The sequence below is a fragment of the Lytechinus variegatus genome, chromosome 1 (genome assembly GCF_018143015.1).
Source record: "Lytechinus variegatus isolate NC3 chromosome 1, Lvar_3.0, whole genome shotgun sequence".
Lineage (NCBI taxonomy): Eukaryota > Metazoa > Echinodermata > Echinoidea > Temnopleuroida > Toxopneustidae > Lytechinus > Lytechinus variegatus.
Genome location: NC_054740.1, coordinates 78,711,049 through 78,724,984, shown reverse-complemented (window position 1 = coordinate 78,724,984; position 13,936 = coordinate 78,711,049). Strand labels below are relative to the sequence as shown.

Here is a 13,936-nt window from a genome sequence, read left to right as displayed (position 1 = left end):
AAGCTATCATGGCTGAAAATGATTTCTTTAATTACATTTTGTATCACAATCATTTCAAATAGTAAAATGACACATTTTAATACATATGGGCAGGTGCATCCCTCCCAGCTGATTTTTTTTTTTCAATAAGTGCAGAAAAATAATGATATTAATGACTAATACATGCAATTTTAAAAGGTGAATAATGAAATATTTTAGTCGGAATGTGTTCTCTCTTCGACTTGGTTTTAATATTATTGTATATCATATTCAATTGGTGAGTTACTTATGTCATACAGCTTTGATCTCCACCCAAAGTAATTTGATCACATTTTTTAGTCTACAATCTGCTCATATAACCGTTTTGAATAATCTCCATTTTCATGTCTATTCTTTATTAAATTTCAAACAGTTAAACCATTTTTGTTCCATGCAAGGTTCAATATTGACACTGCTCTAAGGCAAGCATTTGTTCACTTTTTTCCAAAAGGCTAGTGTGCTGGCGCGAGTGTGACCTCTCGGACCACCATTATGAATCCGTGCAAAGTGCTCACATGTTGGCGTCTCACCAAGTCGTTCTGTTGTGGCGTAGCGTGTCATATAGGCCTGTACAGTTTTCTCGCTGCATTCAAAGCTTGCAGTACACTCCCTCCATGCTGTTTGTAAAATGTAATAACAAATTCAAGTTTTTATCTTTTTGAGAAAGTCAATTTAGCATATACACACTTAGAAATAAAGGTTAAAAACTGAACCCGGAAAGGTTGATGCAAAATCAGCACCCTATGGGTTCAAAAATTGAACCCCTGATTTGGGGTTCAAAAATTGAACCCGGCGGTTGGGGTTCATTTTTGCAGGGAGCAAAAATGATCCCCAACCGCAGGGTTCAATTTTGGAACCCACAGGGTGCTGATTTTGCATCAACCTTCCGGGGTTCAATTTTGAACCTTTATTTCTTAGCGTGTATACAGTATAGCATATACCTACACCCTAAGATGTATCGGTTTCTTTTTACATTATAGGAGGAGAGGGCGAAACTTATAACAAAAAAGAGAAGGGAGAAGGGGAAGGGGGAGGAATAATAAGATAAGAAAGGTGAATGGAACAATAGGCTTGAATTATCACGTTTTAAAGTTAATATGCACAAATTATTCTGCTCGCAATTCGATTTTCATTATTAATTTCACCGATATACTCAATAACGCATCCTTTTCATAATCATAAAAAGTGATGAATATTAACAATGGTCAGCTTGCACTACGATCTCTCATTATTTGATTAGATTATGTATCCCATCCCTGAATTCCAACGAACAATCATAAAACTATAAACTCTTCAGGTAAATAGGCCATATAAACTATTCGCAGAACTTTGCATTGGCATTTATTATTTAGATAGATGCTCATCCTGTTTATGAATAAAAAAAAGGTGCATGTGATAATATGGAAAATATTGGATGGTTTTCATAGGCTTACACGTTAAAAATCAGTTTTAAAATTTGGTCTCTTTGAAAAAACCTCAAAAGACTTCAACAAATATCTGCGCCTCTAATACCCTACATCTAAATATTAATACAAAATCAGTGCATAAATTTGCATAATTAATTAACCCGAGTAGAATAACAAATTTTGCTGCTTGGGCCATGTTATGTTTGGAAGATTTTGCATTTCCATGTATGTGAAAACGAATATATATATATTATATATATATATAAGTATATTGCAGATATACAATTCTATGTGGTCAATTTGACAGCCATTTTGAATGCAAAAGGATCACCAGTTGTTCTTAAAGTCGCTCTTAACTTACGAACAGCTTTATGAAACACCACCAGGTTTCATCAGATTCAGCACATTTGAATTGTGTCAAATAAACCCATTCTCCACTTTTACCCCAAAATGCCTCTAGGATTAACATTTAACCAATATATATCTCTTGACTACTATAAAGAGGACATTTTGGCTACTATAAATACACACTAAGAAATAAAGGTTCAAAATCGAACCCCGGAAGGTTGATTCAAAGTCAGCACCCTATGGGTTCAAAAATTGAACCCTGCGGTAGGGGTTCACCCCTAGGGGTGCAGTTTTGAACCCGTAGGGTGCAAAAATGAACCCAAACCGCAGGGTTCAATTTTTGAACCCATAGGGTGCTGATTTTGCATCAACCTTTGGGGGTTCAATTTTGAACCTTTATATCTTAGTGTGTATTATGCATAGAGATGTGTACTAATATCTCTATGGTATTATGCAACCGCGAAGGGAGAGCTGAATTAAGGGCGGGGGGTAAATCTAGCATCATTGACTTTTGGTAACAATTAACTTCATGCGCATAATCAATATGATATTCTAGTTGGCGGGGCAAAATATTCATTTCGTCCAATATCGAAAACATATGCAGGCCTGCACGTTAAAAATCAGTTTTAATATTTCGTCTCTTTGAAACAACCTCGTCAGACGTCAAAAAAAATATTTGCGCCTCTAAAACCCTACATCGAAATAATAATATAATTTACGGCCTTTAAAATATAATACCACAGTCAGTGCTTGTATATTTTATTGTTCTTTGAGTTTCTTATGTATACATGTATTTCTTTGTCTTTTCTACCATTCTTTCAACGGCTCCTTACCAATGGCAGGTAAAAATTAAGCCTCAATGAATTAAATGAGATTATAATCGTTTTTACCACAAATTTTAATTGTTGTTCAGGAATAAACATACACACATGCACCCACATCCACACCCGCATCAGTATACAAAGTGATTATGCTTGCAAGGTGCATCAGGCATGCCCATTATAAAAGCACACTGATGGTGATCCACGAGTCAACTATCAAAGTGATAGCTGAAGACTAGAGCTTCTAGAGCAAGCAATTTTTTTTTAATAATGAATATACGTACTAAGAAATACATGTTCAAAATTGAACCCCGAAAGGTTGATGCAAAATCAGCACCCTATGGGTTCAAAAATTGAACCCCTGATTTGGGGTTCAAAAATTGAACCCTGCGGTTGGGGTTCATTTTTGCACCCTGTGAGTTCAAAACTGCAGCCGTGGGGGTCAATTTAAAATTTAGGGTGCAGTTTTGAACCCGCAGGGTGCAAAAATGAACCCCAACCGCAGGGTTCAATGTTTGAACCCATAGGGTGCTGATTTTGCATCAACCTTTCGGGGTTCAATTTTGAACCTTTATTTCTTAGTGTGAAGAAATTCTGTATTCAGACTTTGATGATGATATTGCAGACCTACAGACAGCCTATCGGAGATAGGAAAGCTATTGGATACAGTTGTGGATAATGCCGGACAAAAATGCAGATTGATAATCACAACTAGAAGACCGAACATGTCAGCAACCCATCATCCTCCAAAATAATCTCTTTATTGGCTAACCGAAAAATGATATCGTATGGAGATGTCAGCTATTTTAGTTCGATAAATGACCAAGGGGATACACGTGGAATGTACGGCATTATGATTATTGGAAAGCTACGGATATTTCATACCTAACAAAATATGGTCAAGCAGTAAATTCTCCCGCAAGACTAAAAGTCTGGTTTTCTGTACGGATATGACATGGATTGAACATGTCTCAAGAACACGAACTTGATGACTCGGATACGCACTTCTTCCGCGGAATATTTTGTTGAATGGCTTAAAAGGAACATGACTTTGCATGACTTTCGTCTTCTTGCCTTCTTGTGAACCCGTAAGGGATGAAAACTGGCAATTTTTCATTCAGCAATACTAGTACCTAGAAGGTTACCAATGTGAACAGGAAGGATTAGATAAACTGGTAAGAGATAGATCAAACTGGAGGAAGTGCAGTCCTTTTACACTAAGAAATAAAGGTTCAAAATTGAACCCCCAAATGTTGATGCAAAATCAGCACCCTATGGGTTCAAAAATTGAACCCTGCGGTTGGGTTCATTTTTGCACCCTGTGGGTTCAAAACTGCACCCCTAAATTTTAAATTGAACCCCTAGGGTGCAGTTTTGAACTCGCAGGGTGCAAACATGAAACCCAACCGCAGAAATTGAACCCATAAGGTGCTGATTTTGCATCAACCTTTCGGGGTTCAATTTTGAACCTTTATTTCTTAGTGTGTAATATGTCAGGGGCAGTCCCGCATTGGTAAAATACTATGTGGAAATGCACATACAATTTCTCAATGATGTCCAATGATAAAAACTCGGCGTTGGCACTATGGAGTCAATTGTTCACTGTGGAATTTAGATTTCAAAAATTGTTCGTTGTGGAATTTTAGAACATCAAAATCTGGCCTACATAAAGTCTGCTTTCAAAAGAAAATAGTTGGTTTCTAATCTACATGTAGTTGGGTTTTGTTCTGATAAGTTTTAACAACAAAAGGATAGTGCAAGGAAATCCCATTTTCAGCAGATTTGTTCACTCCATACGGCTAAAAAGACACTTAATGTATGTAATCAGATTGTGATGGACGGCGGAACACACCAAATAATATATTGATTGGGTAAAACAATTAAACAATTAAATCTAAGTATTTCACCAAAAATTTTAGATATGAAAAAAATTGATTTATCAATATAATCAAGAAATCACAATGCAGTCAAATTGAAATTGTACCCATCAATAAATATATTCGCATTGAATACAGAAATGTTCGTGAAATTCGCAGGATCACCAATGGTGTGCTTTTAAATGGGTAGGCCCCTTGCAAGTATATCACATGTACTTTATAATTAGATGCGGGTGTGGATGTGGGTGAGTGTGTCCCTGAAAATGTGCAAAATTTGTTGTAAAAAGTGTTAAATAATTAAATCATTGAAACAAATTATTTTTCTGTCTTTGATAATCAATACTTTGAGAAATCTCAAATCATGTACAAAATAAAAGATGGTAGAAAATATGAATAAATGAATAAGAAATAAAAAGAAAAACAATAAAACTCATTGGTATTGACTGTGATATTACTTTATACAGTATTATTTTAGTTATTCAGAATGCTGTGAATGCTATCTGTACCAAAAATAATAAACATTTGAGCTGAATTTATCAAGTTAAGTCATATTTAATATTGCAAAATATGCATAAATATGCATAATTACAACGTTATCCATCGAAATGAGAACCAATATTAGAAAGCTTCTTGTAGAAATAAGGTCATCAATGGTCGATTTGGCAGCCATTTTTTAATGCAAATTTGGTGGTCAAAACATTAGAAATCGGTTTGGGGACAGGTCTTATCAGATTCGGCAGATAGGAATTGTGTAAAATATTCCTGTACCCAACCTTTACCCCGAAATGCCTCTCGAAGTTTATACAGGCCTCTATTTTTCAAAATAGCTGTAGTCTATAATGTCCTACACGCTTAATGGTGCTTAACATATTCAACTCGATCTTCACGTTCGCATTAATTTGTTTATTGAGATACAAAGCTCGCTCGTTCTCGTGCTTAAACTGTCCGGTTTTCAGATTGGAATATTAAAAAATGTTCAGCTAGCGCTTCGCGCTCGCATTATTTATTAAGCAAGACACCCATCCACTTAATGATTACAACAAGTGAAGAGAATGTCCCGGTTTAGATGTTAGCCTCAAAGATGCTCCCTCTTCAGATTTGCAATAATTCTGTATTGGATGTACTTCTTTTTTTTCTATAAACGTACATAAACTCATTTTTTGTCAGATCGAAATGTCAGACTAATGCGAGCGCAAAACGCGAGTGGTAAAGTGGATACCCACTCTGATCATTGGGGAAAAAAGTGCTCAGAATTTATATTTTTTAGGTCAGAATATATAAAAAATTTTCAGTTCCCTTATTTTGTGTTCGCATTATTTGGTTGGTGAGATATGCGCTAAAAATTTCAGTTCGCGCTTGGGGATTCTTCATCACCATTACAAAAATGATGCTCCAAGCATTCACTTTTTAGGTTTGCATACATAAAATATCCAATATTTTGAGATTTCCCTCGCATCATTCTTTTAAGCGATATAATTTTAAAAATGTTGCAGATTTATAAGTATTTGAAAGTTCATAATCAAGTGTTCCAAACGCTATGTATTACTTCGAAAAATTTAAAAATTTAAATTAAAATCCACATTCCCTCAGGCTCTCATACTTTATTACGTTTAAATCTCTCTAAAATGTGAAAATATCGCTCTTGAAAGTAAGATTTATTTTCATTCATTTCATTCCCGTAGAAAATGAAACGAATGGAAAGATTAATGCATACCCCCTTCCTAATTCTGCCCCCCCCCCCATCGTGAAGTGAAATCGCATGCATAACTCCAATCGGGGCATATTGTTTTTGGTTATGAAATGTTTATGAAAAACATTCTTCATCATTTTTAATCTTATTTTGCTCAGTCGCTACGCTCTCTCGCTTAATATTAGAAACATTTTGGGGCAGAGGACGGGATTAGCTGCTTAGATCATTATATATATGTACACATAACACATGCTGCACGGGATAGGCCATTTCCATTGTATTGAATAAAGCAACGTTGAAAATTTCTCAAGCCTCAGACTCCCCACCATAATTTTTGGACTAGAACAGCGCAAATGCTGATCTTGACCAAAACATTTTGAACGAATGCTAGATAGAATGTTGATCATCATACACAGACGGATCTGTTCATTGAACATGTTACAAGGTGAGTCGAAAACAGCCGTTTATTCATTTTAATACAAACCACCTACATCATGTAGCTGGTACAAAAATGTTAAAAATAAAACGGCTGTTTTCGACTCGCCGTACCGCAGCCGGAGAGCAAATGTGACTGATGTATTAGTGTTATGACAATAAGCAAAACATCAATTTTACATCCGAATTTGATGAATTTTTTTAGTTATACTTGCTCGATTTTCTCTATTAATGCAATGAACTCACATCCCATGAGGGATCCACCAGAACGTGTAGCATCCGTCCAGTATCCTTTCTTGATTTGATAAGGACCACAGGATAAAGAGCCTACATCATATTCACAAATCGGGTTTGGCATCTGACAACCAGATGATTCAACTATACAGATGCAGGCCAAACAATCGTCTGGTACTATGGGAAGGGAAAAAATAATCGAGTTATTTTGCAGAACGACTCCTTGCAAAGTGAAAGCGAAGTAATTGAGAATAATCTTCTTATTATCATTTCCCTTCTTCTTTTTCTCTCTTTTCTTCTTCTTCTTCTTCTTCTTTTTCTTCATCTTCGAGGAGTACCATACCGTGACACATGGGCGGAAATCTCTACCCAAAGGTAAGGGGACCAGGGGCTGGGAAAAAATAATCGAGTTATTTTGCAGAACGACTCCTTGCAAAGTGAAAGCGAAGTAATTGAGAATAATCTTCTTATTATCATTTCCCTTCTTCTTTTTCTCTCTTTTCTTCTTCTTCTTCTTCTTCTTCTTTTTCTTCATCTTCGAGGAGTACCATACCGTGACACATGGGCGGAAATCTCTACCCAAAGGTAAGGGGACCAGGGGCTGGAAAATTTGACAAGCAAAAAATAAAAGGGGGTTATCACCTAAAACTAAAATGTAAGGTCAAATTAATCCCCCCAAAATGACAAGCAAAAAAAAACAAGGTTTTCACTCAAAGTGTAAGGTCGAAATACGTGCATTATATCTATTGTGAATGATATATTTCTCTCCATCATAAAAGACCTAAGATAGTAGGGGGGACATTTGATATTGTGTCTGCCACCTCCCCCCTGGGATTTCCACCCATGCCGTGACAAGACATTAGCTCCTGTGGCATTTACAACCTTATCCGTCCGACCATTAACATGATTAATCTGCTTTAAATTCAGTAGAAGTTCGAATTCAAACAATTCATTTAGCAAAAAAAAGGTTTTTTCCAAGTAATCTTAAAGTATGAAAACTTACCGGGATAACCACCCGACACCAACAGGAAATAAAGATGGAACAGGAGACAAAACAGCAACATCTTTGTTCGCGAGCAACTGAAATAATGGCAATTTTGTTTGCATTATATACTGTCATCAAGCCATGATGACGTGTATCTACTTCGGTCCGAGGTTGGTCTATGGTTGGGATGGGGATGTAACCCCCCCCCCCCCCCCCCATCCCCATCGTTCATTATTGTCGTATGTACAGTGATCTTGAATTTGAATCCTTGAATCCTTTAACGACCCTTTCCGCCCGACTGAAGTGTGCTTGAACCTACCCATACTGTTTTATTTTCGAGGAAAACATAAGACCGCGCCGTGTGAATTCCTCCCATCCTCGACGCCATTGCGCGATGAATATTCATATAAAAAAGCTGTCATCGATGAATATTCACCCTAAATAATCATCACTAGACAGGCGCATATCCAGGGGCGAGCCTGCATGCCCCAACCCCCTATTTTGGGGCACCCCCTTAAAAATAGTGATGTTTTTAACTTGAGAGAAAAACGCCGAAAAAAAACCCCGAAAAGTAAGGAGGTATTTTACCCATGTTTACTTTACGGCCTCGTAACGGCCAGCCCGATCCCTATAGCTTGCAGGCACATACCCCGACTGAAACTTTGAGCAGCAAGTTTGTCTCCACGCAAAGACTATCACATACAAAACTTGCTGTTTCATGAGATGGCCTTCAGAAAAAGGCATGGTTAGGCTGCAAGTTCAGACCCGTAACTCGAGTGAAGGGTTTGCACAGCAGACTACAATCCCTATAGGCTTACCCGCAGTAGCACCGCATTCGGTTGGTTCACTTATAAGGCATGGTCACACCGCCCGAACGTTGCTGGAGCGGTCGTGGAGCGGAGAGAAAAAATCATCACCGCTCGCTCCCGTTCACCATTTTCGATTTCGATTGTTTTTATTTTGTTTTCGATTTTTGTTTTTGATTTTTTCCCCCAATTTTGTGAGCAAAATTCGACTCTCTTTCCCTTCCGCTCCACGACTGCTCCAACAACGCTCGGGCGGTGTGACCAGGCCTCTACATAACCACGCTACCGCAATGGCGCTCCCATTGTCCTGCACAATTTCATTGGGTTTCCTGAACTACATCAACGGCCGAGTAGCTCTCAAGTAGGCCGCAAGACTTTATCAAAGAAATGCTTAAAATGTCCAGTTTTCAGGCCTTAATATCAACAAATTTCTCGCTTTCATTAATATTAGATTGATGAATAAGATAATTAATTGTTTCCTAATAATGAAATTTTACCTTTTTTCAGAATGGAATATCGACAAGTTTCATCTCACGCTTAGGAAGAGGAATAGGAAGATAGTCATCATTGTCATACGACGACAAAATGTCCTTACAATGCCCCGGTGTTAGGTCTAAATATAATGATTTTGAAAATCGGCTGGCTCTTCACTCTAGCATCATTTTGTTCAGTGCAATCCATATCCACTTCACAATTTTCATACACAGTGCTTGAAAGAACGCTTAAATGGACTCTTTTCAGATCGTTATATATTTTTTTCAGCTCTTGAAATGTATTAATGCCCAGATTCTAGGTCTAACTCTCAAAAACACGCGCACACATGTTAATTGAGATGGGCAGCTTGTTTTTTTTTCAAAACGTGCTTAAATTATCTAGTTTCATAAAAAAAGTATCAAAAATGTTCTCGCGCTTCACATTATTAATGAAGGAAAATACAACATTACTCATCCTATTCATGATTTACAAAACATGAATAGAGTGTCCCGCTTTAGGTCAAAATCTCATTTTTTCCGCTCGCGCTTCGCGCTAATCTTAATTGTATAGTTATATACATATCCTGTTCATGATTACAAAATGCGCTTATAGAATGTCAAATTTTTAGGTCAGAAGCTCAAATATTTTCAGCTCGCGCTCGTATTATTTGATTGTTGAAATGTGTATCGTTTTCACGAGTAACTACAAACAGTCGTTAACAGCTAGGTCTTTAATTTTGGATCAGGCCAGAAGGTTTATTAAAACTTTCTACTTGCGATTCATGTTAATTATGTAGTTACATACATATCTTGTTCATGATCACAAACATTGCTCAGAATGGTCAATTCTTAGGACAAAATACATGAAATCTAACAAATAAATTAGGTCGTGCTTCTCGCTTGCACTATTTAATTAAGGCTCATATGAGATTATTATTTATTTATGTTTTGTAATAATAAAGCTAAGAAGTGACTTTTAGGACTACCCATTCAGAGAAACAAAAATCAAATTTGAGTGGCCGATCGGGGAAAATACGACTAATTTTTTTCGCCCCCCTTGGTGAAAGCTGGATCCGCCCCTGCTAGAGCCCCTGAAGAAACAAGCAGATGATGTCGTAGAAGAAAAGGGCGTGTATGGTTAGGGTTAGGGTGGGGGAGGGTATATAATGATAATATTGAGGGATGGGAGTCCGGGTGGGGGTAAGCCCCTATTGTATGCAAAGACAAATGTGACTCCTCCACACCCCCCCCCCTGCGAATTATTCTTTTCCTACGAATTTTCTGTTCATTGCACTATGATCATTTTACAAATAACATGAATATTCATTATGATCGGAGAGACATGTATGCAAGATGCTGATATTCTTCGTGATAATTCGTCTCTCGAAAAGATAAGTTAGACATTTTCGAAAAATGTAGGAATGATTATTTGAATGATATTTTAATCAGGCGTCAACGATGTCTTTTGAAATAAAATTGAGAGCGCATTCTTGTCACCGAACCCGTCACAGAGTTTGTAATTAATTTTGTCTTTAGTCCAATTAATGCTTTCATTCGAGTGTATATTATGTCCTGCTGCTTGTCCTGCTGTCGTTCAGCTCGATGTATCACATTTGCGTGAATCATTCGGATTCACTCCAATCAACAAACTTCAGGTATAATTATGACTTTGTAGTTAGAAATTACAATATCTCGATATCTCTCTTCCTCTTTTTTTATTCATTCTTCTTTTTTCTTCCTCATGCCTCCTCCCTTGTGTCGATGTGTTTATGTGTATTGCTTTTGGAAACCGTTAGAAACAGACGGACAGAGAAAAAAAGAAAAATCCGGGATAAAGTGGAATAACATGCTCATGTCTATGTTTTCTTTTTTTAATTACGGGTTCCTCCCCACAACCATTAAACACGTACAGTGTGCCCCAAGTTTTTTCACCACCTTTATTGATTATCGATCACTCCGTATTTATTTTACTTTTTTTCTTTATTCAGGTCTATAATGAAAAAAAATAATTTGAAAACATACAAAACAAATGAGAATTGAAAATTATAACATTTTCAGGTCAATTTTTCAAGATAAAATCAGCTCGCGTTTCGCGCTTGCAATTTTTACCTAGTCTTGTAGAAATAAAGGTAACATATAATTCGAGGTCTTGAGGCCTTTTGCCCTTTCTTTTCCCTCCATTTTTATCCCTCATTCTCGGTTTTGGGGTTCCATGGGTCCAATCAAACCCCATCTATATACCTATAAAGGTGAGGGGTAGTCTTTATTATCGAAGTTTTCGAGTAGAATTGTTTGCTTTAATCTAACCAGACTCTAGGTACTTCTGACCAGTGGCATAATGAGCACAAAAGTTTGAGGGCGCTCGATATGGCGTATCGTATGAAAAGTTGCGAGCGAGCAAATATGTCGACATTTTTATTACAAAATATCAAGTTTGCGATAGATTTTGACTTAATATTCAGAACTTAGTTTACCCTTACCCCTTTCCTTTTCTTTCCTCTTTTGTTTTTCTTGGTCATGAAAATATCATTTGGATGGGCAACCTCCATCTGTATGCCAGTGATTCAGACTAGATAAAGGGGCTAGATTAATAATGAGAGCGCGAAACGCAAGTTGAAAATTTTATACACTGAGCTGAAAATTTGACATTATTTTTAAGGACTCGGTTTTTATTGTTCTTTCCCAGTAATACATTTTTTATTACAAATTCCAATCTCATTATTATGCATCTCATCAACTCATTTTACATAATAAATCTGAAAAAAAGAATGCTAACTTAAATGAAGTGATATTCAAAAGGATATAATCAACGGCGTGCGCCACATAAGCTTGGTTGGGTAAATTTTTACTTCTGTTATCAGATAGACCTATCTCACATAATATATCCATCCATAATCAATAACTTAATCAAAACTTCTACATGAAGTATATCATGAAAGCATTGCTTTACCATGTTTACCAACTCCAACTTTCTTTTAAAAAGTATTACTTATTCTTCTTCGCGCTAAACTTCTTATGCATACATTTCTCCTTCTAACTAACTGGTCAACTCCCCCAAATTCAGAGTAAATGACGTATACAGGTTGTTTTGGTCAAGTACTCAAGCTTGACCAACAACCGGACATCTTATACAGACTATTATAAAAGATTAATTTCTGAACGCCATGTAGATTGGTTCCAGAATGGCTTTTTAGTTTATACAGTGCGTATCAAAAAAAGTTTACACTTTGAAAAAGCCTTAGGAATTAAAAAAATATACAACATGTGGGTAATTTTTTCACACATAATCTTGGGCTTGGGTCTCATCTATCCGATGAAAGTAAAAGTTCTGAAAGAATGTTGCACTTGAGTGAGCACTATCCATTTTTGTAAAGCTCGTTTTCATGCCGTGTAAGGGCGTAATCAAACTTACCCTGTAAAACATTTCTCATACATTTCCCTTGCACTTTTAGTCAGTTGAAATAAAACGAATACGTTCAAGCATTTTGTAACATTTTTGGCACCGAAATTGAAATTTCAACAGTAAGCACAACTTTAATGTTTTTGTGCCAGCTGGATCTGAGGACATAACTGAATCTGAACAAAAGTTTATATCAGACATTTCCAGCATTTTTTTCACTAAGTTTTTATCATTTAAAGTTGGCTTATTTCATTTTCATTTGATACTTGTTTCTCCACACTTTTCCCCAGCTTGACAATGATTAACCAAATGAAAATCAAGCCTAAGCCATTTCATGTAAATTACAGCTCGGTGTAAAGCAAATATCGTCACGAAGGCCTCGGTGTGTGGCGCAATGCACTCTTCGAAGTGTTTTGGGCAAGGAAACCAGTTTAAAAAGGTTCTTCATGATTAAGGTCTACTTTTATTTGCATGAATATTCCAAAGTTCTGCGCAAATCATTTTTCACTAACTTTTCAAAAGTAAGTGGTACTCACTCAAGCGGAAATATTTTTCCACATTTATATCGTCATTTGCTTAAATGGATCTGTACCAATGATAAAACGTAGAAATTCTTCTTGAGATTATATACAGGATTTTTTCTAAGTGTAAATTTTTTTTTGATACGCACTGTAGATTGTTTTCAGATTGGTTTTTAGATCATGACTTACAATACTACACCAGTTTGCAGAGTTTATTTTATCGACATGTTCAGAGTATAGTCATACTATTGTGTTGTTTGTTTTTTTTTCATCATGTTATCATCATCTAAGATCAATAAATGTATATATGAACTGTTTATCTTCAATTGCTTCTTCTTCATTTATGCTGGCTGAAAGTTGCATTTCAATCGATACAACAGTTACACATCATGGCGGAAAACCAGTTCTCAACCGGCAAGATCTAGAACACAATTGAGAGCGCATTCTTGTCACCGAACCCGTCACAAAGTTTGTAATTAATTTAGTCCAATTAATGCTTTCATTCGAGTGTATATGTCCTGCTGCTTGTCCTGCTGTCGTTCAGCTCAATGTATCACATTTCCGTCAATCATTCGGATTCACTCCAATCAACAAACTTCAGGTATAATTATGACTTTGTAGTTGGAAATTACAATATCTCCATATCTCTCTTTTTTTTATTCTCTCTCCTTTTTCCCCTTCTCTCTCTTTTGGAAACCATTAGAAACAGACGGACAGAGAAAGAAATGAAAATCCAGGATAAAGTGGAATAACATGTTCATGTTTATGTTTTTATACATGGCATTATCTTTTTTGAACTTTTACGGGTACCTCCCCGCAACCATTAAACGCATAGGGGGTGCCTCGATTATTTCACCATCTTTTGATTATCGATCACTTAATATTTTTTACGTTTTCTTCATTCAGTTTCATAATGCAAAAT

General features: G+C 36.5%; 1 protein-coding gene across 1 annotated transcript; it reads right to left on the bottom strand.

Annotated features, from left to right (window-relative positions):
* Positions 1–382: 382 nt before the first annotated feature.
* LOC121406559 (lysozyme-like) lies at positions 383–7,905 on the bottom strand. Its single transcript, XM_041597569.1, has 3 exons — positions 7,833–7,905; positions 6,842–7,006; positions 383–635 (listed from the first exon to the last, which is right to left on the bottom strand). Exons 1-3 carry the CDS (start codon positions 7,891–7,893, stop codon positions 436–438), a joined length of 426 nt encoding a protein of 141 aa, XP_041453503.1. The 5' UTR covers positions 7,894–7,905; the 3' UTR covers positions 383–435.
* Positions 7,906–13,936: the final 6,031 nt, after the last annotated feature.

Bases quoted from the DNA above. Each gene is read 5' to 3' on its own strand.
- LOC121406559 (XM_041597569.1), bottom strand. From the start codon at position 7,893: ATGTTGCTGTTTTGTCTCCTGTTCCATCTTTATTTCCTGTTGGTGTCG. The intron at 7,007-7,832 runs GTAAGTTTTCAT...CCCTTCCCATAG, and splicing joins GGTGTCGGGTGGTTATCCCG to TACCAGACGATTGTTTGGCC. The intron at 636-6,841 runs GTGAGTTCATTG...TTTTACAAACAG, and splicing joins TGGTGGATCCCTCATGGGAT to CATGGAGGGAGTGTACTGCA.